The following is a 26793-nucleotide window of genomic DNA, read 5'->3' as shown; positions in this document are numbered from 1 at the left end:
CAATGAAGTTTAAATAATCCCTCCAAAGGGTAATGCCCTATTTTGTGGAAGACCAAATGTCAGTTGTTTTGTCTTACTTAAAATGTATCATACTTCATATTTTATCAATTTCAGTACTCATCCTTTCCAAGAAAGCTATGCCTCCTCGTTCACTTTACATACTTTCTTCAACAGTATTTGCATTTAATTTATTTTGCATTATTTTGTTTAAAAATGCCATCTACCTGTCCTCCAGATGACTGCAGCAGACTGATCCTAGTGCTTACTCCTGGGGATGCTAGCCAGCTCTTGCTAGCTGCTTTCCCCTCCCTTGAAAGGTGTGGACTTCCTCTAATTTGCTTTTAAAAAGTACACGCAATTCAGGAGGACCTCCTTAACAAATAATTTTTAGCTGCCAAGTGGTACGACTCTGAAATGGGCCCCTGTGCTGACCTGGTCAGCCAGGGCAAGGAGCAGGCTGCCAGCTCAGCTGCAGGAACACCAGTGGGTGGTGGGTGGGATTTGCTTGGCACAGGCTGCACACGGAGCTGCCTCCTGCCTCCTGCAATGCTCAACCACCAGAGTCCAGTTCAGTCTGTTTGTTGATCCACATACAAGGACTTCCCTCTCCTGGGGTGAGAGGAAAGACTGGAGTGAGGGGCAGGCTTGCTACACTTCAAGCTGCATTAACACAAAAAAAAGTGATAAACAGGGATTTATTTATTTATTTACTATTTAGGGTACCCAGGGTTTATCCAGAGCTTTAAAGACATGAAGCCTTGCTTAAAAAAAAAAATCCCACTGAAACATATCATTAATTAGGAATATGGGATTAAATCCCATATATGTCTTTATATAAACAGCATTTAAGTTTTGTAGCACAGATCAGTCTGTGAGAATACTTCCTGAGGAAAGGGATTAACTGCTTTACTGGATAAGAATTTATTCAGGCATGGTGCTTACGGACTCTCTTTCATTAAAACTCAGGAGAAACAATTTCCAGCATTTCTGTTTCCCTTTATTTTGCATTATAATATTTTGAATGAATGTATTTGCTGCCCATTCATTGCGAGAAGTAGTCCACTGCTTTTACATCTAGATATTATAGTTGAATTTAACCAAATCACTATTACCTTGTCTGGCAGGGTTGTTCATTGCACTTGCGGATCTGTGGCTCAGGTTTTGTTAAATATTTGCACTTCTTGTTGTCAACAAGACTGATATTCTTGTTCATAATCTTTGTGCAAGAGACTGTTGTCTTTCTTTCACCTAGAAAAAAAAAAGAAGCAGGGTTTTGAGAAAATCCAGAATATGCAAGTTAAGGACACAGATACAGCTATTTCATACACAGTTTGGCTAAAAGAACTGAAAAACCAGTGTAAGAAATTCAAAACTAGCAGGGAATCTGAAAGAAATCCTACAGTTTGTAGGGAACATTGTGAGTTTCTAATTTAGCCTTTGCACACCAGCATCAACAGTCTTTCTGCTTTACTCCTGCAACTAGTTATAGGCCAAACCCCCACTCTTACTGGAATAATCTTCTTTCTCAACCACTGCAACTCCATCACTGAGCAATGCTTGAAGAAAATTACAAATATGAGGAAAGAAATGACAAATTGTGGCTGGCATTCAGATAAAGGCAATCAGCACACGCGTCCTTCAGCTGGGAGCCTGCACTATTTCCCATGAACTAGAGGCCAGATGACCTGATCTGCAGGGTCAGAAAATCATTTAGGAAGCGGGGTACTGCTGCAGAGATTGAGTGCAGGCTGTGTACACAATCCTTGTCCAGATGGTGGCCTGGAGCCTGGTGCCTCTTGAACATGGAAACATTAGAAATTAGAATTTATTGTAATACTGATCACAAGCAGTAACTTGCAATTAGACTGGAGCCTTAATTTTAGAAAACTAGCAATCCTTGAATTCAGGATTTCAGTTAGAACCATTTTTTCTTGCAGTTACTTTTACTCTGTCAGGAAGTTTACTGGCAAAGGGGCTGTGTGGGAGCAGGGCAGGCTTAAGGATGAACATTCACCAGAGGTGAAAAATGAGCCCGTGGATGAAGCAGTTATGTTATAAATGCACACTATGTGCATGACCACTGCTGACATTTTTACATAGGGCTTGTGTACGTGAGAGCACAAGCAACTCATCTGTCATATCACAGGGTTTGAAATGTTTGATAATTCTTTCTGCACTTATATATACATCTATGTATTCAAATTCTCTCCCATGCAAAGAAAGCTTTTCTGCAACACAGGAGGTCACAGACCAGTTGCATGTGCAAATATACACAAAACCATATGTCTTCATCAATAGTTTTATCCTCACACATGCTTTGAGCAATTAAGCAAAACTATTGATAATTGTATTATTATTTATTCAGATTAATCAAAACATTGATGTCAAATTTTAATCAAAAATACTTAAAGAGGGTAAGAGCTGGTATTTTGATTTCATTGCTGCTTGATATTTAAGCCAGACAGTAAAAGAAAAAGGAAAATAGTTTTGTCCAGAGTAAGAAAAATATTTCAGTAGTATTTCAGAATATTTACCTTCTAGGGAACTTTGTAATAACTTAGCTATTTTAGACAATAACATAAAATGAAGACCAGTTACAACACAAAAAAAAAATATAAACATTAGAGTAAAACATTTAAATATTTATTTAAGCATTAATATAGAATAAATTACTGACATACTGCATTTTGAGATTTCTGCAGATGACAGAAATATTTAGAAATATCTGGGGCAATAATGACAGATTGTAGTAGCATTAAAATTATTCTAAAAATACATCAGGAAATTGTAAAAAGTGTGAATTCACAAGTAAACTGGGACGCACTATTAAGAATCAGAGGATGCTACTAGCACCATGAACAAAATGCCTTCTAGGGAAGAAGCTTTCCTACCAAACCACAAAAAGCATGTTTATGGAAACTAAGCAATCTTTCATGACACCAGGATTGTTCACACAGTCAGAGGAGCTAGAACACTGTGTTCTTTATGCTGATGTTATGAGAAGGAAAAGCATTTCCAGGCTTTCCTATTCAATCACAAGGTGCATGGCAGTTTTCAGAACTGTTGATGAGAGCAACCACGACCGTCAAAGCTGTCGGCATGAAAGACAGCTATCAAATACTACCCACTGACTAACTGCACAAAGTACAAACACATCACTGTACATGGCATTTATTTGAAAAAAATGCAATGTACAGAAATACACTGTACATGGCATTTATTTAAAAAAAAACCCTATCTGAAGTGGTTTGTAAGTGTAAGTAAGTATCGTTTTAAATAACATCTTCTAGAAAACAGTTTGAAAGACTTTTGTTACATCAATACTGCTCATATTCCAATATTTGTTTTCAGAATCATATTTTGTTCTTCCAAAATCACTTTTTTATGTTTAATAAACTCAGGAAAAATATCGTATCAGTACACTAATATCTGCTGTTGCAATATTTGTTCCATATGTTTTTGGATCATCCTCAACTCATGTTACTAACTGGACTTATTTGATCTGAGACTGGGATTCAGCTTTTCTGTGGTTTGAAATGTCTCTTACAGATCATTTATCTTCAGGAGTTCCAAATGCAGAGTGGAATGCACTTTCTATTCTTGTTCTAGCTCTTGCACTTGTATTTCTTCCTGGCAATTGTGTCCTGGATTTGCTTGTTAGTCTAGATTTTGCTCCATCATTACCATCTTTTGCTACTTTTTATATTTAGTTTTAATCTCATCCTAGAGCTATCACAGTATTTTTAATGCAGTCAGAAAGCATAAGACTGACATACGTCTACATTGTATGGAAACATACAAACCACAATGAGGATATTAATATAAAATATACAACACTGACCATCAGAATCCTAATTACGTATAAACATACAGTGTTTATACATATAGGTGTGTATTGCACACACACATTTGCAATACATATATACATGCATATTGCATGCACATAGTCGTTTTTCATGTGTGTGTGTGTGTTTCTGTGTGTTTGTACATTTTCCTTTTATTTTACCTCCTCCACATACAGCATCACAGTCTTCCCAGGTAGAATGCGTCCACATGAAAAGGGGCTCTGGTACTTTAGAGCTCTGATTTTCAGGGAGAGGATCCAATGGGATTGTGTATTCATAGTGTAAACCATAGCTCTGGTCGTGGAAGAGCAGCACCTGCAAGATACAAAGAACAAAAGCCTTCCTACATACAGTCACTATGGAAGACAAGCTCCAAGCTGCAAGTAGATCACCTTGAAAAGCACAACAGAATGACTTGATGCACTATTGCCTTTCAGCCCTCCTAATGGATTTGCTAGAATAAATTAATTAGAGCATCCAGATCAAGCCAATGGAAGAAAATATTTTGCTTTATTAAGAAAATTCCTTTAATTTAAAGGATTTGAATTTTATGAAGTCCTTTGCTGTCACCTCTTCCTTTTTCTTTATGGTGGCTATTAACTTTTCCTCTCCTATACCGAAATGCATCGAAATTCCACTTTTTTCACAGAGAATTTGGTGATTGCAATTCTGAAATGGTGATGCTGTGCTATAGTCTGCAAGAGGTTTCAGAAAAACACCTGAAAATAATTTGAATTTCTCTCCTTATTTGGCACATCAGCTTTTTATGACATTTGTAGGAATGCTGAGACCTTCAATGCTGCCTCAACAACATAAAGATTGCTCTTGGATTTAAATGCATTTTTTTACAACAAGGCTGACAGACCTCTCTCTCCTCACCCCCTCCTTCCCACATTCATAGATATATATGAAAACACAAAATCAGGTATATCTTACACAGATCTCATTCTCTTGAGGAGTCTTGAAAAAATATTAGTTACTATCCTATATCATAGAACCAAGTAAAAAAACTGAATTGTCATACCAGTAAATGTAAGGGTGATGTTGTGGGACCTTTGGCTGATATTTTCTCCCAGAGACCTCTCCGAACATAATGGACTGTGGTCCCAGCAATATTGAATGTTCCAGAATGTTCTATCTTCCAATCACTATTGATTGACTGTTTTCCAGCATCCCTAAGAGCTGCAAAACACATGCAAAAAACCCAATATAAAAGGTTCCTGTTCAGTAGTGATTTTCTTTTCCTCTCACTTTCTGTCCAGATAATTTAAAAAGTAGGTGAAATTCACCTAACTCTGATTGCAAAGATATTTATGGATCCTACTTATGTGTATTTAACATTACTTCAAATTAATACTTCAAATCAGCATTTTAATGCCTGAGAAGACGGACAGACTCTAGCATAACTCACAATTTAAACACTGAATTACTTTAAGGCAAAGGGAACTATATTTTCTGTTCCCAGGGGGGCCATTTCTATAATCCATAAAAGCACAGGAAACACAATTTTCACAAGGGATTCTTCAAGATTTGACCTAAGCTAAAACTTAAAAAAAAAAAAAATTCCAGTTCAAAATTCTTTTCTCTCTAATAACTACACTTGCCTTTTCTGCACCTTAGAATTTGATAAGGCTTTATACACTTTCACCATGTAATTGCATGCATCTAATTAATAGGAAAAGCTTCTTGTTTTTGGCTGAATCATTCTCACATTGATCTAATTTATATTTAAAAATATGATCAAACCAGACAATATATATTCCATACACTGAAAACAAAGAATTCTACATTAATAAAATTGACATTTTCTATAGTAAATGAAATAAATTCTTCAGTAAATTATTTGTAATTTTATTTTATTTTGGTCCATTTTATTTTGGTATAATATTTTATTTTGGTCTAATTTGTTTTGAATAATCATGTGAAGTAGACTTGAAGAAATCTTCTGTACAAGAAGTTTCACATGTCTGACTTCATTGAAATTGCATGTTTGGCATCAGATTGTTGTAAGAGAACGTCCACATGTTCCAAAATTTCCCTTTTTAAAGTTGTAAGTTAATGTGAGTCATTCCTGTAATCATGTCCTCTCCTATTCATATTTATACTGTTATGTTTTGTTTCTATGGGAAACAATGGCAACAGGCCTATGGGCTGGCAGGAATCCAATTGAATAAGACACCACTGAAGTGTACAACTGCAGCACTGTGTAATAGATGTTAAGACTACAAAATCCATTAACACTGTATAACAGTCTTGTACTAAAAAGAACCAGTGACTCTACAAGATTTAAAAACCAGTATTTTAAGTTAAAGCATTCAATTATTAACGGTAATTAAGTTCTATTCAGTGTTCAAACTGTTGGGGCTAATCCTCTTCTCAGTGGAGAAATTAAAGAAATACACTCAAACATGCCAAGGTCCAGCCGGGTCATGCTGCTCAGATGGAGCAGCATCCTCTCCCCAGAGAGCAACAGAAATCATTCTGTCTGGTCTTTAAAGTGAATGCGTGTGCCATAGCATGCAGACATGTGCAGGAAGCTGGAATCCCAGCTCAGAATACAGAAATATGCCAGATCTTGCATCTTCTGCTTTCAGATTCCTCATATGAGTCACTGGTCTTAGAAAAAGCCAGAAAGTGTGTCCTCAAGCCTTAAATGTGGATTTGGATTCAGACAGTGCAGCTTCTGTTCTTGACTCTGTAACACCCCATTTTGCAAGCAAGTTCACTGAGTTTTATTCCATACTGCACATATATTCCTATTCTACTTAACTTCTGACAGAGGAGTTTACTCTGTATAGGGTAACCCAAAATAGGAAGAACATTCAGAACACAAGATATCCTCTCTCAGGTAATTCAAGCAATAAACCTACACCTGAAAAGACCACCAAAGAACTCTTGGACTGGGAAAGCCTACCACAACTTTAATAATGTAACCACAACCACAATTTCAGTGCTAAACCAAGGGGACTAATTACAGCTGTATCTCTGTTGAGCATAAAACAGCCATCACAACAATGGCATTTAAGTGATGGTGATAAGTGCAATGTATTTTTTAATTACTGTGCCAAGACTATACACCTGTCTAATTTTAATGAGGTGTGAGAGGATACAAAGCCAGACAGATGCAACAAATCAGTCCATCTACTGTTTTCCCATTTCTCAGTGGGGAGAAGCAGTACCCTGGTTCTGGTCCTCTACTTGGTAAATCAGTACCTACTAATAATTTGGTTTTCTTTAATATGGACAAATCACTCTACTGTATTAACTTAATGAATCTTGTTTTCTGCTTTGTCCAAAATATATTCATATTTCAAGAAAAGTGTCAAAATGATGTCATTTTGACTGACCCTCACTTTTCTATAGAAAATGTAGAAATCATCTGAAATTCCATTCCAAATGAAAGTACAGTCACTGATATTTTTTGTCAATGAAGTAATTCCTTCACTTCCATTCAGGTTATCCGGTGCCCCTTCAATACATATTAAGAACATTAAGACTTGAAATTTAAGTAATTTTTGGAAATAGTAGGGCTAAGGCTGACTGACTGCTAGTTGCCAGTGTCCTCTTCATTATCCTATTCTCTTCAAAAATAATGCAATAGCCCTTGTTTTCAGCCAGTGGGCACTACAGCAGGCTGCCATGATTTTTCAAATATACTTGAGAGTGGCTTGATAACTACATTAGCCAGCACCCTCAGGACCATGGGATGCATCTCATTAGATCCCATATATTTGTGTATGTTCAGGTTCCTTGGGTGGTCTTCAAACTGATCCAGGATGCGAGGAACTTCATTCCACCATTCCCTGCCCTAGTATGGAGGGACTTGAAAGATGTGGAAAAAGCGTTTACCACCGAAGCTGAGGCAAAAAAACTGTGAAGCGCTGCAGCCTTCTCCACGCCCATCATCATTAGTTTTTCTTGTCGTATTTTTCAGTGTGTGTTGTGGGTGTGTTTTCTTTACTATCCCCTTTCTGACTAAAAAACCTGTAGAAACCCTTATGAATCTCCTCACTCCTTGCCAAAATCAGCACTATCTGTGCCCTAGTTTTCCTGAATGCATCCCCACATATATGAGCATCATCTCTATATAGTTCCCAGGATATATGTTCCTGGTTCCACTGCCTGTGCATTCCATTCTTACACTTTGTTTTTACCAGGAGGTCCATTCTCACCCATGCTATTCTCCTGTCTTCCTTGCTTGATTTCTTATATGTTGGCATGGTCAAGAGCTTTTGCAATCTAGGAAAAATTATTATCCTTAATTGTGCCTAAAAACTATTATCCTAAATCTTTAACAAGCTGCTATCCTAAATCTTTAATGAGCTCTGCTTTGCCCTGGTAGACCCAAGGGCAGTTTCCCAGGTGCTACCATCTACCAATTCCTTAGACAACTGAAAGTTTGCTCTCATAAAATCCTGGCTATAGTCTTCACCTGGCCCATATCCCTAAAAATCATGAGTTCCAGCAGGGCATGATCATTGCAGTCTAGGCTGCCACCAACTCTCGAAATAGTTCATCTGGGTGGGGAAGAAATCAACAAGGTCCAGGAACACCATTACTTGGGTCTATAGTTTTGATTAAAAAATTATCCTCAGTAGACTCCAAGAGTCTCCTGGACTGTTCACAGGTTGGTGTGCTGTTTTTCCAGCAGATATCAGGTTACTGAAATTGCTAAGCCAGATCAAAGACTGCAAGCATGATGATTCCTGTAGATGAAGTAAGAGCAATTCATCAACAGACTTCGCTTGGTTAGGCAGCCTGTTGTAACCTACCAACAAAGAAGTTTCCTTTCTTGGGCTGGTCTTTATTTTTTACCCCTAGGCTCTTAACCATTTCCTGATTTCCTCTATAAAGGAAAGTTTGAGACCAAACAGAAATCGTATTGGCCTGTATTGACTAATTTCAAGTACAGAACCAAGTATGGTGCCACATAAAATTAGCATAAAGAACTGTAAAATAGAAAACCAATCAGAAACATGAAAGACTTTAATATATTTTACCTTTCAAATTTTTAACCACAGCATTGTGAAGAATCTCGTTTCTAAGATTAAAGACTTAAGTTCTCACCCCAAAACTTTCATTATGCTATGCCTATTCAAAAACTATTCCTCTGCAATTCAAATTCTGATGCTTTCAAAATTAATTAAAAATGAAGAAAGATTAGATACCTTGTGCTAGCCAAAAAAAAAAAAAGGTGCAACAATACAAGTTTTAATTCAAGATATGGCAATTGACCTGTTACTGGGTCCCCAAAAAGGCTTAAAAAAAAATAAGGTGTAAGCTCAACAAAAGATATTGCACAGAAGTACTGGCAGAGCCTCATTCAGATATAAACTAGTAAAATTAGTGAAAACAAAATTAAAGTAACAAGAAAATAGAAGCTAACTGGCAACTTTCACAAACGAGCATAATGAGTGATATCATTTCATGGACATAAAAAAAAATTTCATTCTTTTTGCCTTTTGTGGGGCAAGGGTAAAACCAGTTTGCTGCTCATGAAGAAGGAATAAATTTCCCTAAACAAAATGCCAGCATTTATTTATTTATTTTTACATTATTCAAAAAATAGAAAATAATAGTATTTCTATTCCCCACATATGTAAATAGAAAGACAAACTTCAGTTATTGTTTTAACACTCTTACATATCCATGTCTGTGGTTCATTGGGGAACAATTAAATATTCCAGATCTCTAAATGTCCTGGGAAGGTGCAGGCCTCAAGGCAAACCAGCAGTCAACCACTGATAACCTAAACTATCATAATTAAGATTCACCATCTTCAACATTCTCTCAGTTGAAGTACTGACAATACTCACACACTTCATAAAATGTAAATATTTCTTATGAACATAACTAAGAACAGTGACCAAGCCAGGGAATTTTTCATATCATTGTCCTACTTCTCATTCTATGTCTCTCTCAATTTAAATTTAAGCACTGCACAAAACAATACCAATTATGAAATCTCATATTTTTGCTTAAACCCTGTAATAATAACGATAATAGAGCGTATTCTCTTACACAACTTCTTTAGACCTCATTAAAAGAGAAATACTTTTTTTAATCAATGAAAGACAATTTCACTTAAATGAAAAAGCTAAAAGAAAAAAATCACTGTGATTAAGTTTGTCTATTCGAAGATTCAGACAATTCAAAATAGTGAAAGAAATACTTTTCTGCTTTTTCAGTCCAACTTTAGAACTTCTGTTTGACTTTGTTAGTGAACTTCTTTATGATGCCCAGTGTCTTCTTTTCTGAGTACAAATTATTTTATGTTTGAGCACAAAATTCTTTTCAGTAGTTTTAACATACTTTCCATATAAAAAATTGAAAATGTGCAAAGATACATATATATACACATACTTTTTTTACATAATCTAAATACAGTGTTTGTAATATTCTCTAAAAAAGATGAGACAAAAGTCCAAAAGAAGAGGTATATGAAAAATGGTTCTGTAAAAATTTCTTCAGTTCCTTAGACAAGTTCTTCACAGATCTACTTTTCTATTCAGAGCTTTGTTGAATGACAAAGGCATGTTTAGCTTGCACTTTTCAGTGTTGAGCAAAACAGGACATTAACACTAAACATATATAACATTTACCTAAATAACTGTGAGCTGGTTTTTCTTCCACAACTTTGATTCTTCTTGCTCCTGCAGGTATCACCAAAGCTTCCACATAACCTAAACATGAGACCAGATGTCCCAAGTTAAGTAGAAAAACAGAAAAGCATAGAAAAGTACATCTTGTATGCTTTCTCATTTCTTCTCCCTAATTTTGCTCCCTAAGTGTAGCAAGTTATAACTTATATAGCAATACTTTGAAGATTCTTGCAAAATTGAAGAAAAGCTATGGAACTGTGTATTATATGTAACATATATATAATGCTACATAATTAAAAGAGTACGGCAGAGTAAAACATAACAAGAACTAGTGAGGCTTGGAGATTTGGGCTGGAGCCAGAGTACCTATTTCTAGATAAGTGGTTCAGTGTCATCATGACCACCAGATGACTGTAAAATAATTCCAACTTCACTCAGCATGTAAAGACAAATGGCACGATGCTAAAATCTAAGCATCCTCCCACTACCTGGTTTTTAGTTTGTTTTGTGTATCTCCTCTCCTTCTTCATTTAACATATTCAAGCCCTGTTATGATAGACTTTGATTTTGAAATCTACTTATTTGCTTCAAAATGAGATTGTCTCTTGCTAGTGTGGGACTAAGAGAGGACGTTGAACATTTTACTTCAAGTAAAACTCAGTGAAAAGGCAACAAAGGTGGAAACCACTACAGGCAGGAATGTCATTAATAAAAAAATCCCATATTTTAGATTATCCAGGTACATTTCACAAAGGGAAAAAATATTTTATCTTTTATTATGTGTAGCTATGTGATATCCTACAACAAAATACTTAACATTTACAATACTTTTTCAATAATCCTGAAACGTGAAAGTTAAAGCAGCATCTTTCACTTCTGTAAGAGATAATAACACTTTCTAAATATTGCTTACAGCTTCCTGAGAAGCAAAATAACTTACACAAGGGTTAAGATGGCAATACCACAATACTGAGGATTGACACAAACAAACTTGAAAGTGTGTGGACATTCACATTAGCCATTGAAGAGAGCTGACATAATGTGATTTTATTAGCATAAACTGTCTTTGCTGGTTTTTTATATCTTGTAGTCCTCCAGACTCATCTGGGGTTTGGGATGCTTGATTTGCCTTACATTCTGCTTCAGAGGGCCAGACATAAACATTTGAAGACTATGCGTAACTTTCCCCTTTTGCCTAAAGTACTATACTTGAGTCTAAAATCCACTGAAGTCCTTTATTTTTCTAAGATATGCTGTCTGCTTATAATTACAGTATTTTTGTTGTGATTTACTTGCCACCTCTAAATTCTATATATTTTTTACTCAGGAAACTGAAAGTGTAATGGTAAACAAATGATGATAGTTGGTCAAATGCTGTTTCAAAGAAAAGACTTGTATACACAGCCCAAGATGCACATTATTAGGATTTCAATTCTCTACTCTGTCCCCATTATTGTGCTGGAGCCAGTAAGCTATTCCCATTAACAGGACAGATCACAGCAGCATTTGGATATCTGATGTTCATTTTGCATTAGAAAATCTATTGGCTTGTTATGATACATTATTATCAAAATAAAATAATGAGTAATGAAGAGGTATTAGACTTCTTCATACATTTGGCTTTATGATTTTTCACTGCCTGGCTTAGTTTGGTAACATTGCTCTAAATAAAAAATCATAATTTGGATTTTTTCTTTGAAGAACACTAAATGAAGCTAAACATTAAAAGAATTTACAACACTCTATTTGCTAAAAGTATAAACCCAATTTCTCATACCCCTTAAAAATTTCCTTCATTTTGCAATTTAAATAATGTGAAATAACTTTGCAACAAATTTGAAAATACTTATGCACTCTTATCCTCAATGTCTTAGCATCTTTAAAAAGCTAGATCTAAAGTTCTTATGAGGAGCTGCATAATTTTAAGAAATATAGCTTTTTTAATTTCCCAATGCTCCAAGTAATCAAAAAGCCATTTGTTTCTTTAGAATTTGAAATAAACAAACAGACATTACCTGCTCCTCTGGTATGGTTAAAATCACCTTTAATAACTTTGCATGACTTTCCATTACCATTGCATATACCACAATGATCTTCACGAGCCAGAGACCCTAATATACCATCACAGCCAAATTTCTGTGGGAGAAGAAAATAAAAGCTATTGAGACACAGGCCAAGTTTTTCATAAAGTTGCTTTTAGTATCAGGTACCTCACCCTTCCTTAAGATGCCTAGCCAGCATGACCCAGCCTTGCTGAGAGTGAGGGTTGCACTAGCTCATGGCAGAGATCTGTCCCATAGAAAATTCCCCTGTGACTTTATGTAGAGCGCTGCATTCACTCTTCCTATGTGGTTGGCTAACTCTACCAGGTGCCCTCCAGGAGAAACTTGCAGAAACAACTGCAGCCTTATCTCCTGGTGGGACCTGTGGCACATCAGACCACACCGCACAGGCCTTACCACTAAGAGAACACAGTGTGCCTCTCCTGCTTTCTACTCAAAATTTGGATGGTTCTTTGCTATGCCCACAATGGTAAAGTGCCATTAATGTCAGGACTTATTCTGAACAGGGCATAAGCAGGTCTAGAATATGTAAATATAAATTATACCCACGTTTTGATCAAAAGCATTCAGTTTAACACAAATTAAGTTTGCTCAAGCATCTCCACATTACTGTTAGATACATTTCTATGAATTAATGTCAGGGGTAGCTTGACAACAGCCTAATATAAAGATGTCCTAAAGTCTTAACATATGTGTATGCTTGGTGTGTGCCTGTGTACCCAGGTTCAAAACAATTAACTCATACCTGGCATCTACCATCTGCACAGACATCTAGCCCATGCTGGCCACAGGACGTCCCATCCATCACCTTTTCTGTTAGAAGAACGGGTTGATCCTTTCCAGCGGGTGAACAGAATAAAGCACACGGCTTTTCTGTAGCAACAATGGGTGGAAAAACGTGCATTATTAGAAAAAGGGAACTTTAGAAATACAGAATTATCATCAATACGCTTGTTAAAACTGATAATTGCTTATGCATGGCATGCAGCTACATTAGCATAAGAAGTTATCTTACACACAGGGAAAACAAAAAAGATTTTGATCAATTTCTTAGCTGTTTAAAAAAACTTGGGGTTTTTTCTTCCTAGAGCATGCTGTTGCTATAAACTTGGCCTACACAGTACTCATGTCATGCTCATTGTTGCAATTAAGAATATACACATTACAGCTGTTGCAATATTTTGGTTGTAATCTATACTTTTATTCTCCTATATTTTTGTCAGATCATAAATATTGGTTAAAAAAGAAAGTTAACACTTTCCAGACTTCCTAACTCTGCAGGTCAAGGAGAAAAAAATGAAATAACTGACACACCATTGGAAGAAAAAGATATGAAGTTCACATTAAAAAAACAACAAAAAAATCCCCACAAAACCCCTGGAAACATCATTCCTAACATTTTTATGAAGTTCAAGCAATTTTCCAATAAATGCCTAAAACATTCTGTAAATAATTTCTAATTATGAAAGAGCATAAAAATGTAGTAATATCCTATGTATCCATGTATTCCTAATGGCCACATCATGAACAATGAAGTTTGTCTCACCATTGTGAAAGTAACAGCAAATAAAAGAAACTAAGTCTCTCCTCAGTGGTCAACCAAGTACAAAATGACAGGATTTTTTCATATCTTTGTTAGCAAATGTACTTACTCAGAACTTCTTCCTAAATCTGTTGCAGATTTTTAAAAGGATAAAAGTCAGTCCTGAGCCTGAAACTGATTTCACTTGGACACAATCTATGCCACTGTGACTTCATACTGACTTCTAGATTCCTGGAGTGCATTTTTATTAGTAAATTAAACAGTTCCAGGAAACATTCAGGGGCACTGGAATTCTACTGTCTATACAGCTGAACTGTAAAACAGTCTATGCCACATTTTTTTGCATTTGCTAACTAGCACCAGCTCAGTCTAGACTGGAAATTGCCATGTGCAAAGGACTGTTTTCAAAAAAAGTAGTTTTAGCATGCAAAGGAGCAGAAAAGTACAGACAGAGGAGTTTTGTGCCAGCTGACTTACACAACACAGAGTGGTCTGGGCACTTTTAAATTAGTAAAATTGACAGAGCCTCAGGGTATCACTAGAGGACCAGTACAAACAGATGTGATCTCTTCTGCCAACATGTGAAGCTAGTCAGACACAAGCCGTCTCCAGCTGAAAAGCAGCCTGAGTTTGTGCCCTCTGCATTCCAGTTATCCTCCTTAAACAGTAAACTCAAAGTTCCCTGGGGGCTTTAAGCAGGTATCAGCATTTTTTAAAGGAATACAAGATTGATGACCCAAACATTATTTTAAAGACACTGAACTCAAAGAGACAGCAACTAAACAGCACCAGACAACTTCAGCAGACTACAGGAGATCACATACAGCAACTATTTTGGACATGGTGCACAGTTAGTGTTAACTAAGAGAGCAAACAATTAAGGGTTTGAGAATAATGTAAACCGGGATACAGGCATTCTCTGGCTGGTCCACTTTTGTTTCTCCTGAGGGACACCTCAAGATAACAGGATCACTCAGAAAACAATTAGATCTGTACTCATTAACATGGCACACGACAGTGTCAAGATTTTTTCATTTGAATTAAATCATATTATTCAAAGCCAGATAAACATTTAGATCCTTTGGGATATAAAAAATGTGTTCCTGTGCTAAAACAAAATTTAGTAAAACAAACCAAATGAATTGACTTGATAAGCACCTTTGTAACTATTGGAGAGAGTTCTTTTTACAATGAAATGAGCTAACATACAAGCCTAATGAAAATAGTATCTAAAGTTTTCCTTTGGCACCTTGAGAGAAGGCTTAGAAGAAAAGAAAAACACTTCTTGAGTTAGACATATAATATGTTGATAGCAAAAACAGTTTTCAATGTTTTCTAATGTTTTCTGATAAATTGTTTCAAGAGTAAAAATAATTTACATAATGAACTCCTTAAAATTTGGTAACACACGCTTATAGTACTGCTGTGTCATTCTTGGGTTTTCTTTATTACAGCTTGTTATGATTTTGTGAAGTTCTCAAGTCAACTGTTTTCATAACTGAGGTGTTTTTGTTGTGCTTTTTTCTTTGTTTGCTTTTAATTTCAATAATTTAAAACACAAGAATTTACAGAAAATTCAGATGGGTGGAAATTACTGTTCAGTGTTCTAGTAAGAAGGAATTTCTTTTCTTAGTCACTGATGTTTTACACCAACATTATTGTTGCAGATAATGTAAGTCTGACCTCACTATACTCTCACCTCAGCATTTTCCTAATGATACAGTATTTAAGCAAGTCTGTTGCACAGAAGCATGCATACAGTATGCCAGGACTTCGTATAGGTACTAGGATTTATAGAAATCTAACCAAAGTTTACAGCATACATTATCTACACACTGCTGCCAAATACTCCCAATTTTAAGTTTTCTCCTTCCCCAAAAACAAAGGCTCACAACATCAACATTGTCTCTTTGGCTTTGTAGATAAAAAATACAACTGATATAGCCATGTTTAATAATGGAGCATTACTCCAGAAAGCTGTATTTCTGAGTCACTTCATACTACAATTCTAACTAAAAAGGAAAAAGTTGACTGGATTTTCATTTAAATGTAGTTATTACCTATTAAGCAGGACAAATTCAATGGGAATAAAAGATAAAATATTCTAGAGCATACAAAAGTATCGTGAGATCTTGTCTGTGAAATTAAAATAACTTACCAAAAATACTGTATTTGAGGTTTGTTTGTTTTAGTTTTAACTATATCTTTCTTGATTAACCACAATATCAACAAGCTGGAAGCCATTTAAACAGATTATAAGAACAAGGGAGATAGTTTACACTTACCATCATCAATGACAGCTTGCCACTGGTGCACATGCTTCTGATATGAAGATCTGACACTGAAAGCTTGGCACTGCCAGTCCCTAAAGGCAGGCACTCCAGCAGGACAAGAAGGATTTTCACATACCCTATACTGCATTGTGGGCCCATGACACTGTCCTTCAAGGCCTGAACTAGAAAAGATGGCATAAATACAACCCTTTACTGTTGGCAATATTTTGTCAAACTTACAGTATAGTTTACTTATGGTAGACACAAATTAATAATAGCAGGGTTTTTTGTTGACACTTAGCATTCAGAAATCACCCATGAAAAACTGAAGTCACAGAACAAAACATGTTTGCCTTCTATTTGTACTGGTTACATTGCATATAAGGAGTGACGGGTGCTAAGCCACAATTTACATTTAGCTGCAAGAAAGCATGAGGACTAGCAGGAGTTCAGTCAGGAGAGGCTAAGATACAGTTTTGATATAATTGAGATTTTTCAATATCTGGGCTGAGCCAAAGGGTCTACTGAAAGGAAGCAACACCTGCAGATTTGCTACCTCTCCTTTTCCTACAAGTGTGGTGTTACAGGGTTCAGACAAATGCTTTGTTTCTCTTTGGTCATCCAGCTGCGCTTGCAGGTGCGAATGAACAAATGCACAAGAGAAAACTGCAGAAACTGGAGCTCATTATGTGGAACCTCACCTGGAAAAATGAATTAATGAGCATGAAATTAAGACATCCAAAAATTCTAGAAAGAGCTTTAAGGTATACAGCTGAAAGTGGTGTTTAAATGGCATGAACTATGAAAGAATCCTGCATATCAAAATTTCTGTTAAATCCTCATGCTTTTGTATAGCCATATACAACTTTTCCTCAAAAATTTTTATGCAAATGTATCCTTTTTAAACCCCCTGCCTATTTTACACCAAAATCTGCTACACAGTTTTCCATATTTCATCATTTTTCCCCTTGTTTTATTCTTTTTTTTAAACAGTTGATTCGAGCCTTATCCACTCTGGACTAGTTTTCCCTATACTTGCCTTCATTACTCCACTCTGTTCCCACTCCTATGCCTATATTTTCTTTTCTTTTTCACTTGGTGCATAAATGACACCAAAAAAAATCAAACTGGTACCGAGCAATTAAAAGGAAAAGACCTTTTAGCTGGTCACTGTGATATAGTGAAACAAATTTCATTCAAGTGAAAAGTAAAAGCCCCCAAAGGTGGAAGGTTTTCATTTTCACATGATAAGGAATCTAAATTCTGTTTCCAGATAATCTATCTAAATGTCTGAGAAATGTCTATCCAAATGTCTGAGGGTAGAAAGATCTCTTCACCAAACTTTCAGTTCCTTGGTTTTGCAGATGAGAAGCAGAAGTCAATCTTCTCTAGTTGAAAAATTTAAAGACTGGGATTACACACTAACAATCTGCAAGTCAGAAATTTTAAATTTAAGTTTCTGTTGCTTCTTCAGGTGAAGCTTACAAAGAAAGTTTTATTCTTCTGTTAATATTATCCAGGGTCTTGACACAAGCAGAAAAGATGAAAAATAGCGTTGCCATGCAATAAAACACCTGAAATACACACACTCTTCTAAGTGTTTTTCAGTATTCATAAAGTATTAATTGCTTAGAAAAAGGCCAACTATATCTTCATGGGGTCCTGTTCTGATGTAAATTTTGTTCAGAAATTCTGATGAACAGCAATGGAAACCTGAACTTGTTTTTACCCAGGGCATTTGCGTTGTCGACTGCTGATTCCAGTGTTGCAAGTGCGGCTACAAGTGCTCCATGCGCTCCACTCCCCCTCCATGTGCTCCGTGAAAGAGGTCCGATTGATACAGTCTCCAGCCTTGCACCACTAGGTAAAAAAATCAGCTCTTAGGTTAATAAATCAAGGCGTATGCAAAACAATTCACTTCTCCACGAGCCCACAGGAAGCACAACACAAACATTTGGTTCAATACATCGTTTTCAGATATTTTCAGATGTATTTGAGTCAGATATATTTTTGCCTAGTACTCTCCAAAGCTTTTTTACCTGTCCTAGTTAATGCAACAGTCAGAGACCTTTCTCTGTTTCAGTGGCCAAGGAGCAGGTTCACTTCTTGTCCACAACCTCAAAAGTAAGTTCATTTCCAATGAAGGATACCTCCTTCATTGGAGGTGTCCATAATATGCTGTCTCCCTTCATTTTAGATTGGGCATTGCCTAAGAAAGCATTTTAGGGTCCAGCCCAAACCTGCTGCAGGGATCACTGTCCAGTTGAACTGTGCAGATGATCACAGCACAGTGTCCAGGGCCGTTTCAGGACTTGCTCGGCTCAGCATGACAGTTCCCACCAGCAGGAACTTCATCGTCTCTCATTATCCAGTGACAATTTCAACAGAAAGACATATTAGAAGTAATAGAGGAAATGAGATTTTATTCACCATTTGTATTCAAAAGATAAATCAGAAGCTTCCAAAAGCTGATGTTGAGAAAGTCTAGAGAATTTCTGGTGTTCATTAAAATAGTAATAAAAAAATCAATGATCTTGCATGCATATATAATTCTCTAGGAAAACTGCAATTTCTCACTCAAAAATTTTCCAGTCACTATTGTTATGCTTTGTAACCTATGTCCCTATCTCATACAAATCACCATAAACTCTGCAAAAATTAGTGCTTTATCAAATTATACCAACTTAATATCTGTCCCATGTATTAGGAAATAGAGGAATTCTCCAGCCTTAGAAATTTTATGATTCAATGATTCAGCAATTACAAAGCAAACAATCATCACTTAATGACATTAACATCAGTAATTTAACTAATTTCTTTTTACCTTCTGAACTCTTGGTAAACCACTGTTACCAATGGATAACAAACTTCCCAAACAAGCCTTGTATTTGTAGCAAAAGAAAAGATGTCACTAATGCAATCAAGAGACTTCTGTTTCTTTTAGAACACACTTCTGGTAAGTTTTAATGTCTATACTGAATCTTTACCTGGTAGCCTTTTCACCTACAGTTTGAGACTGGTCTTTACTGATCAACTGATGTTAATTTTCTCTCTCTAATCATCACATTACAATGAAGGCATAATTATTCCACTTTTAAAAAGTCTTCATGTAGGCGGTCTCAATCTTTATATTAGATTTACAACCAGAAAATATAAATTTTGTAATGCTCTTGGATGTTTTAAACCAGAAATGCTCATATACATTTAAAGTTATTGCTTCAGATAAAATACAAATTTTTCTATTGAGATAGCATCTGCTCTCTGTGCAACCTAAGGGATTTTTTTAAATTCTTGACTTAAACCCCAACCAAGTAGGACAAGCTATGCAAATGACATTTCCATCACTTTCTAAGACCTAAGAGGAGCACAAGACAACAATACTTATCTCCACAAGACCCATAAAAAAACCCCAAAGCCAGTGACCTGCGTAACCTAAACCTCATCCTGCGCAGATAATAAAGCAAATAAGAAGAATAGTTCTTATCCCCTGGCATGTTTTGGTGATGAATGCATTATTTTCTGCTGCTATACATAAATAAGTTATCTCCTTAGCCTGGCTCAATAAGCTGTTTTAATTACAATCAGTAATTGTGTGTAATTATCATAAGAGGTTCTGCTTTCTTATTCCATAGCATGGGCAGGCCAGTCTCAATATAAAAATTGTGATATCAAACAAAACTCATTTCTCTTACTTTCCAGGTATGGACTTCAGACAGTATCAACTACGAACTTTATCAGAATTAAAATATTGAAGCAATTGTCATTATTTTAGAGATATGAACAGAAACACAATCTGGTTTTCCTTTAGCATGCTATCTGAACATTTGATATTAATTGATTGATTTGATTTTAGGAGAATGATGAGAGTCTTGGTGAATGTAATATGACTCAAAGAGTAAATCACTCCTGTGGGAAATGGCTGTCAGCACAATATCTTGAAAATCCCAAGACATATGTATGCTCTTTCTCTGTTTTCTGTTTGAAGTTATTTATATTCATTTACAGATATATACAAAGATTACAAATAATTTTAACTGGAAAGCTCTTGAAGGACAATTCATCTAAGTCTGATTTAATGTGTCTCTGATGGCATGTTTTTAATAGAATTTGTGATTACACTCTTTTACACCATATTTCTTGATAACACTTATCCTGAAAGGTTTTAACAACTATCTATCCATTCCTTCAAAGAGACTACTTCTAAATCTTAAATCATAGCTCAGAACTCTATATCTTTGAAAGCTTAAGTTTTTATTTATAGTTGGAAGAGCAACAATTGCATTCTATTCATAAATATGACAAAAAATGTGAAAGAAGTTGAAATAAAACAGCGTAAATATTAAAACATCTGTCTCTTTGGCGAACCTTTGTTTAATTCACTGGTTTTAGGGAAATGTTCTTTTTTCATCTCTTTATTATAAAATATATCATATCTAGTACATTCAACTGTATATAGCTTATTTTTATGATAATTGAGGTAAGCAGGAACTTTAAAGAACAGCAAAGAACTATTCTGCTTGTTTCCTTGAATGCTAGATGTTTGGTATAATTAATATTGCTTTTCCACCAGAGGCATACCTTTCCAGTGTCACAGTCTGTCCCGTCCATTGGTGGATCCAGTTTAGTTTTGCATTCCTTCTCACTCTCCACCTTACACCACAACCCAGTGCAAATGACATGCTGAAAACCAAACAAAGAGCAAGCACAAAATTACTTTCTGCATGCAGTCCACTAATGTTGTCTAAATTTACTAGTTTGATGGTATTGAAATACATTTGAAGACATATTAAACATTAAAAAAAAACAAGTGGGGAGAGTCTGCTTAGACTTTCATTAAATGAGCTTCTCTAGGACTTCCAGATCCCTCTTGTTTATTCTGCCTCAATGACTGCCGCTGTCATGCTCTTCAATAATTCATAATTCCTCTAGAATTCACTTATCACTGTAGAAAAAAATTCCAAAAGCCATCAAACTTGATCTCCACAAAGAAGACAAAAGCTACCTGACAAATGAAATATTTTTGCTGGAAAGTAGAGAAGGGAGATGAGAGGGGTGCAAGTCAGCAATGAATTTTAGAGATGGAAAGAAAAGCCCTCTGAAGTATCAGAACAAAATACTTTTTACTTTACTCAAAAGAAAGCCAAGCCTTGCAGGGCGCTGGCTCACATTTCCCAAATTTCCCTGGCAGCTTTCCCTATTTCTTCCCTGAAAAGTCTTCCCTCTCCCATGGTTTTCAGTCAGGACTGCATTCTCCCTGCTGTCTGTTCCCCCTTAATAGTAAACCATGTGGAAGTGAAGAGAGGTCCTGTGAGGCTGAACTGTGTCCTGAGTATTACTGCACATGCACAGCGATCCTCCACAATGGATACTGCCCAAAGCGGGGCAAGAATGATCAGGAGAGGGGGAGGCGATGCAAGCAGGATAAAAGATAAAGAACAGCTGGGTTTTTTTAAAACAGGGCTGCCAGAAGACCTGCTTTTTCTGAGTGAAATGATTTGTTATATTGGTACACCCAGTAAGAGTCTCTTTGCCTTTTTACACTATGCATGAAAAACTTGTCATAAATCTTATGCTACCTTGAAAAAAGACTAAGAGCAGACAAAACACAATTCAACAAAGATTGTGTTTGAACCAAGGAACAGGGCAGTTCCATTGGGAGTCTTACATGTAAAAATGTCTGTAAAATCAGTTATCAAAAAAAGAAAAAAAATCAAATATTGTAGAGGTCTGAAGCATTTCACGGAAACAAGAGACAGGATAGCAGCGGTCGGACTCACTCTTGATTCACTCTGTAGCAGTTTTTTGCTGAAGCTGAGCTAACAACACAACAACCAGCTTATGTATGTCTCCGAAACACAGCTACAGAAGTCCTATCCTGCTCCCGGGTAATTTTAGCAAGCATTTTTCAAGTAACAAACTCTAATTTCTGTTCTTCTTCATTGTTTTTTAAACAATGTAGATGATACAATAGCAGATCAGATACAGTATCAGATGCTCATGACAAAGTAGGAAATGAAAGACATATCGTTGATAGCACTCCACAAAAATATATGTTAATTTAATTGTCCTAATTAATTTTTTCTATAAATATCTTTAAATCTTCAGTTATGAGCAAATACAATTGTAGAACAGCCATCCAGATTTATCCAAGTTTTCAAAAAATACAGTCAAATTTTCTCTTGTGACATCACATTTTTAAGTATATTTTTTTCCCCTAAACACTTTAAATGTATGCTTAATTTCACTTGAATATGATTGCAGAATGGCTTACAACAAACACTTCTTTACAAATCTAGAAATAATTCTTCTAAATATAGAGAGGCATTAAGTCAGATTTACAGGGTTTGGGGTATTTTGAGTACCTAAACACAGAGACATACTTGAACCATGTAAACTAAATCAAGAAAATCAAATCAACACTCTTTGCTTGCTAATGTACATTTTATACATCTCATATTTCTACAAATACTTGTAAACCACCTCCCTTTGAGCCATGACCTAACTTCCCCAAATAGAAACTACTTTGGGCTTTAAGTGAACTGCATTCTAAAACCACTCGCTTCTGCTAAAATAAGCACTCAGTATTAGACTTTAATATTCCCCAAACCCAGGAAAAAGGAGGTATGGAATTACTAAAATTGGTAGTTTACTTGCAAGTTGGTTTGCTTTTTTTTCCCCTAGGCTTTTCATTCCAGTCAAATCACAAATAGACTCTCTAGTTACTGTTCAGACTCTATTTCTGTTGCAGCGGTATGAGATATGGAGATTATTGTCAGTATCTCTATTTTGACATTTAAGGATTTCTGCATAAGGCCAGGGAAAGACTGTAACACACAATATGGGTTTTTCATTAGCAACCTGCAATGAAGCAGATCCAGACTGATTTGAAAGCAAACAGAAATATGGAGGAGACTTGTGAACTTTACAGCTACTTCAAAATCAGGGCACAGACTTCTACACTAGGATTTTACTCCTCTTAAAAGAAACTTTCTTCAGGCAAAATACAGATAGCTAAGGTAATATTCACAAAGGTTTACCAGTTATCTATGATAAGTATTGTTTAGCAGCCATCACAGCTTTCTAGTGAGCCAAGGGAAGGAACAGACATTGGAGATTAAAAACTTATAATTGTGACATTAGTCTATTCACAATCTGTAAGATATTTTTTGTGTGTACACTGGAAAACAAAATGTTGCCAAGCACACACAAAGGATTATTTTTTTCTTTTGAAAGAATGTGTTAGACATGAGTTTTTAACAGCAAAATCTTGTAAAACAGAACATGGAAGTCACAATGCATTACAGAGGTCACTTCAGTTTTGGAGTTTTGTGGAGGTTTTGTGTTTGTTTCTGTCTATTTAATTAAATTAGTAAGGCAAGTCTATGTGAATCAGAAGAATACATTTCCAATCATGTAAGCATATGGAAAGAAATTTCAGTTGAAAGGAATGACCAGAGACAAAAAGGGAATTTTAGAACAGTATTTGTGCAAAGTCAATATTGTTTAAAATGTGGTGGTTGAGATGAGGACAGATATTTCACCAGGACCATAGTATTTCCATTACTTTTCTACTTCTCATGTGATCTTTCCCTGAAATGCCTTAAAAACCCCCATGAAATATAACCAGTCTCCTACTTCTTTGCAAAGATCACAGCTGTGTTATGACAAGAACTGTTTTACTGGAACTGACCAGATAGCATTCACATCCTGGACTTTAATCTTAAAAGCCACTATTTAATAGTTCAACAATTGCATTAAATTGTCAAGTTTTACAATCCTGTTTAATCATCAAGAACTACTTCTGGACCATGATCTCACTATCCGCTACATGAAACAATGTTAGGATCTAATTGATTCTTGCATGAGACATCATGGGCATAAAAGCAAACTTGGCTCCCTTACAAGGTAAGCATGGAGACACAGTATAAATCTTGAACCTGAAGATCCACTCATTCTTTTCTAGGGTCTAAAAATTTTACCTAGGATATGAAAAAAAAATGTCTTTGAAATGAAAATGAAAAGAAAAAAATAAAGTCACCATTTATGAAAGGGGAGTAGGAGGGCCTCACTTAGGAAAATGCAGGAGTAGGACTGAGTAGCTCCTTCAGTTCTTTGTTTCATTCATTAAATTAAATAATAAAGAGGAATTCTTGATAGCAAGGGAACATCACTGGCACCAGCAGCATTTCTCAGAGGCTGCCATGTAATGCAACTGTGAAGTGCAGTCCTTAAGTACTACTTAGTAATAACTACTGTAGAAAATTGTATCTCAGCAGAAATGCACTATTGATTGTACCACTGATATTTGTAGAATAAAGATTATTTTTCATCAGTACTCAATTGTTTTCTTAGTTAAATAGCTGTTATATGTTTCTTAATGTAGAAGACTGTATGGGACTCTGTTCATTAAATAACAGCCTCAAAAAACTCAAGATTGTGACATAGTTCATAATTTATCTTTTACACGGTTTTACTGAAGTGCATGAACTGTTCAGCAAGTAGAACATGCCCAAAAAATCCTGGGCTATAAATTGTTGGATTTACTGACATTTAAATGAACCTTAGAGGAGTGTGTTTCTCTCATTTCCTGGCTTGCGGACAACAACTATAACCATAATAAACTTCCAGTTACTGGCAGAGTAGGACAGACTGTACAGAGATTAAAGGAAGTAGTCTGGATATCATGGAATATTCAGTGATTACCTATGCATAATTAAATAATTATTGTAATAAATTAATACAGTTCTTATGTAATATGTAATGAAATACTGCATTCAACTTAGAAAGATATTCTAAATATTGATTTCTCCAATGGCAGCCACAATAACTTGTACAGTCAATACAGTGAAATTTGAGTCATCTTCATATTAAGTAAAATGCAATTAATATTGCAAGGTTAGACTCAACATATTTGTTACTTATATCTAACATGCTTTTATTTCTGAAGAAGACAAAATTAGCAACCAAGTAACTGTGCTTCACCAATAGATGATGTTGGTGTTGCACAGTCCATGTGCTAGAACTCATGAAAGATTTCTGGGAAGTTTAAATGGTCTGCTTCTACCTAAATTCCAACAGTAACTTTTTTTTTCTTTTCACACATATGAAAAAACCATGTAGAAGAAGGACAACTTTCTTATCCTCTGGGCTGTACTCTATCCATTGGTCTGAGTTTCCCCTTCACCACAGAAATGTTATTTCTATTATTTAGAAATTCTGTGTCTAACTGGAGCAGCAGTAAACTTCCCTAATAGAAGAGATAAATTAAAGACCAACAGTAGGGAACAAAAGAAGAAGATTTGAATATAGTGCCTAAGCTTTCTGCAGTAGCTCTTCATGTCTAGAAACTAAGCCTCAAGTTTCTTGGACTTTTTTTTTTGTTGGGAGGAAGTTAGGAGTGTAAATTTTGCTTAGATAGAAGAATACAGAAGAAAATCAACAAGGTGACTTTACCGAGGTCGGGAAGGAAGGTTTAGAAAAATTCTTTTCTACTCTCACCACGTTTTCTCAATTTTGTCCTTAGTGTCACTTATTCATTTCTAATAGATCCACGGTTCTTAAAAATTCATTACAGTAATTTCTTACTTCAATATTTCAATATACAATTTTCAGTTTAGGGTTACCAGTTTTGTAGAAGATTTTGGGAAAACTGCAGAAGATTCTTCCCATTGCTGTCTTCTCCGCAGTTGATACTGAGCTCTCTTTTTCTAACTGTTAAGACCATAAGGTCATCAGGTAACAAACACATTTGGTTTTATTATGAGAGCTAAAATTAAATTGCAGCTATCAGGAAAAAAGCATAGTTGAAAAAACATAGGCCTTTTGTATTGTCTTACATCATTACTATATTCTTTCTTCACAGCAAACTTGGATATAAATTACAGTGTGTCATTTAATACAAATATTTAATAATATTAAACAGTATATTAATACTAATATTTAATATTACAGTAAAATTGTCAGAAAGTTCTGTTGATTTTACTATAAATATAAATATTCAATATAAATATAAAGCAATGATCCCATAAGTAGGAAAAAGCAGACATATTTACTTAGCTGAAAATAATTTTTTTAGCTGAAAGGCATCTTATATGCAGAATGTCAGAAGAGGGGAATATGACTGAAGATGACTAGAAATGGACAGTTAGCTATGAGCACCTAGAACTTAAATAATCTCCGTGCAAACAGCTGAACTCTACCCTGGTAATATTCACTGAATTTAATTTCCTAATATTTCTAAAACAATAATGTAAACCAAAGAAGCCTCAGAGTTAGGATATTGAAGGGCGAATATTTACTGAATCAAACACAACAAGCATAGGACAACTTGACTATCTGAATTTAAATATATGAATAAGAACAAAACATAAAGGTAACAGGAAGGGAATTTATCCAGACAAATGAAAAGCATATAAAGATTTCTGTGATCCAACAGAAAATCTTGACGTTTCTCTCTTTCTTCAATTA

The 26793-nt window shown here is 35.5% G+C and overlaps 1 protein-coding gene across 1 annotated transcript in view; it reads right to left on the bottom strand.

Annotated features, from left to right (window-relative positions):
* ADAMTS19 (ADAM metallopeptidase with thrombospondin type 1 motif 19) overlaps positions 1 to 26793 on the bottom strand; it is a 131213-nt gene that overhangs the window by 23285 nt on the left and 81135 nt on the right. The window contains exons 11-19 of the mRNA XM_054285548.1: positions 20905 to 21006; positions 18056 to 18186; positions 16339 to 16508; positions 13256 to 13383; positions 12463 to 12583; positions 10448 to 10528; positions 4870 to 5027; positions 4007 to 4160; positions 1113 to 1248 (exon numbers count right to left, since the gene is read on the bottom strand). Of these exons, the coding sequence (XP_054141523.1) occupies positions 1113 to 1248; positions 4007 to 4160; positions 4870 to 5027; positions 10448 to 10528; positions 12463 to 12583; positions 13256 to 13383; positions 16339 to 16508; positions 18056 to 18186; positions 20905 to 21006 (1181 nt within the window). The remainder of the gene's footprint in view (positions 1 to 1112; positions 1249 to 4006; positions 4161 to 4869; positions 5028 to 10447; positions 10529 to 12462; positions 12584 to 13255; positions 13384 to 16338; positions 16509 to 18055; positions 18187 to 20904; positions 21007 to 26793) is intronic.

The sequence above is a fragment of the Melozone crissalis genome, unplaced genomic scaffold (assembly GCF_028551555.1).
Source record: "Melozone crissalis strain CALT ecotype California unplaced genomic scaffold, PUWL_Pcris_2 ptg000005l_1, whole genome shotgun sequence".
NCBI lineage: Eukaryota > Metazoa > Chordata > Aves > Passeriformes > Passerellidae > Melozone > Melozone crissalis.
The sequence above is the reverse complement of the archived record's forward strand: the minus strand, read 5'-3'. Positions and strand labels throughout refer to the sequence as shown.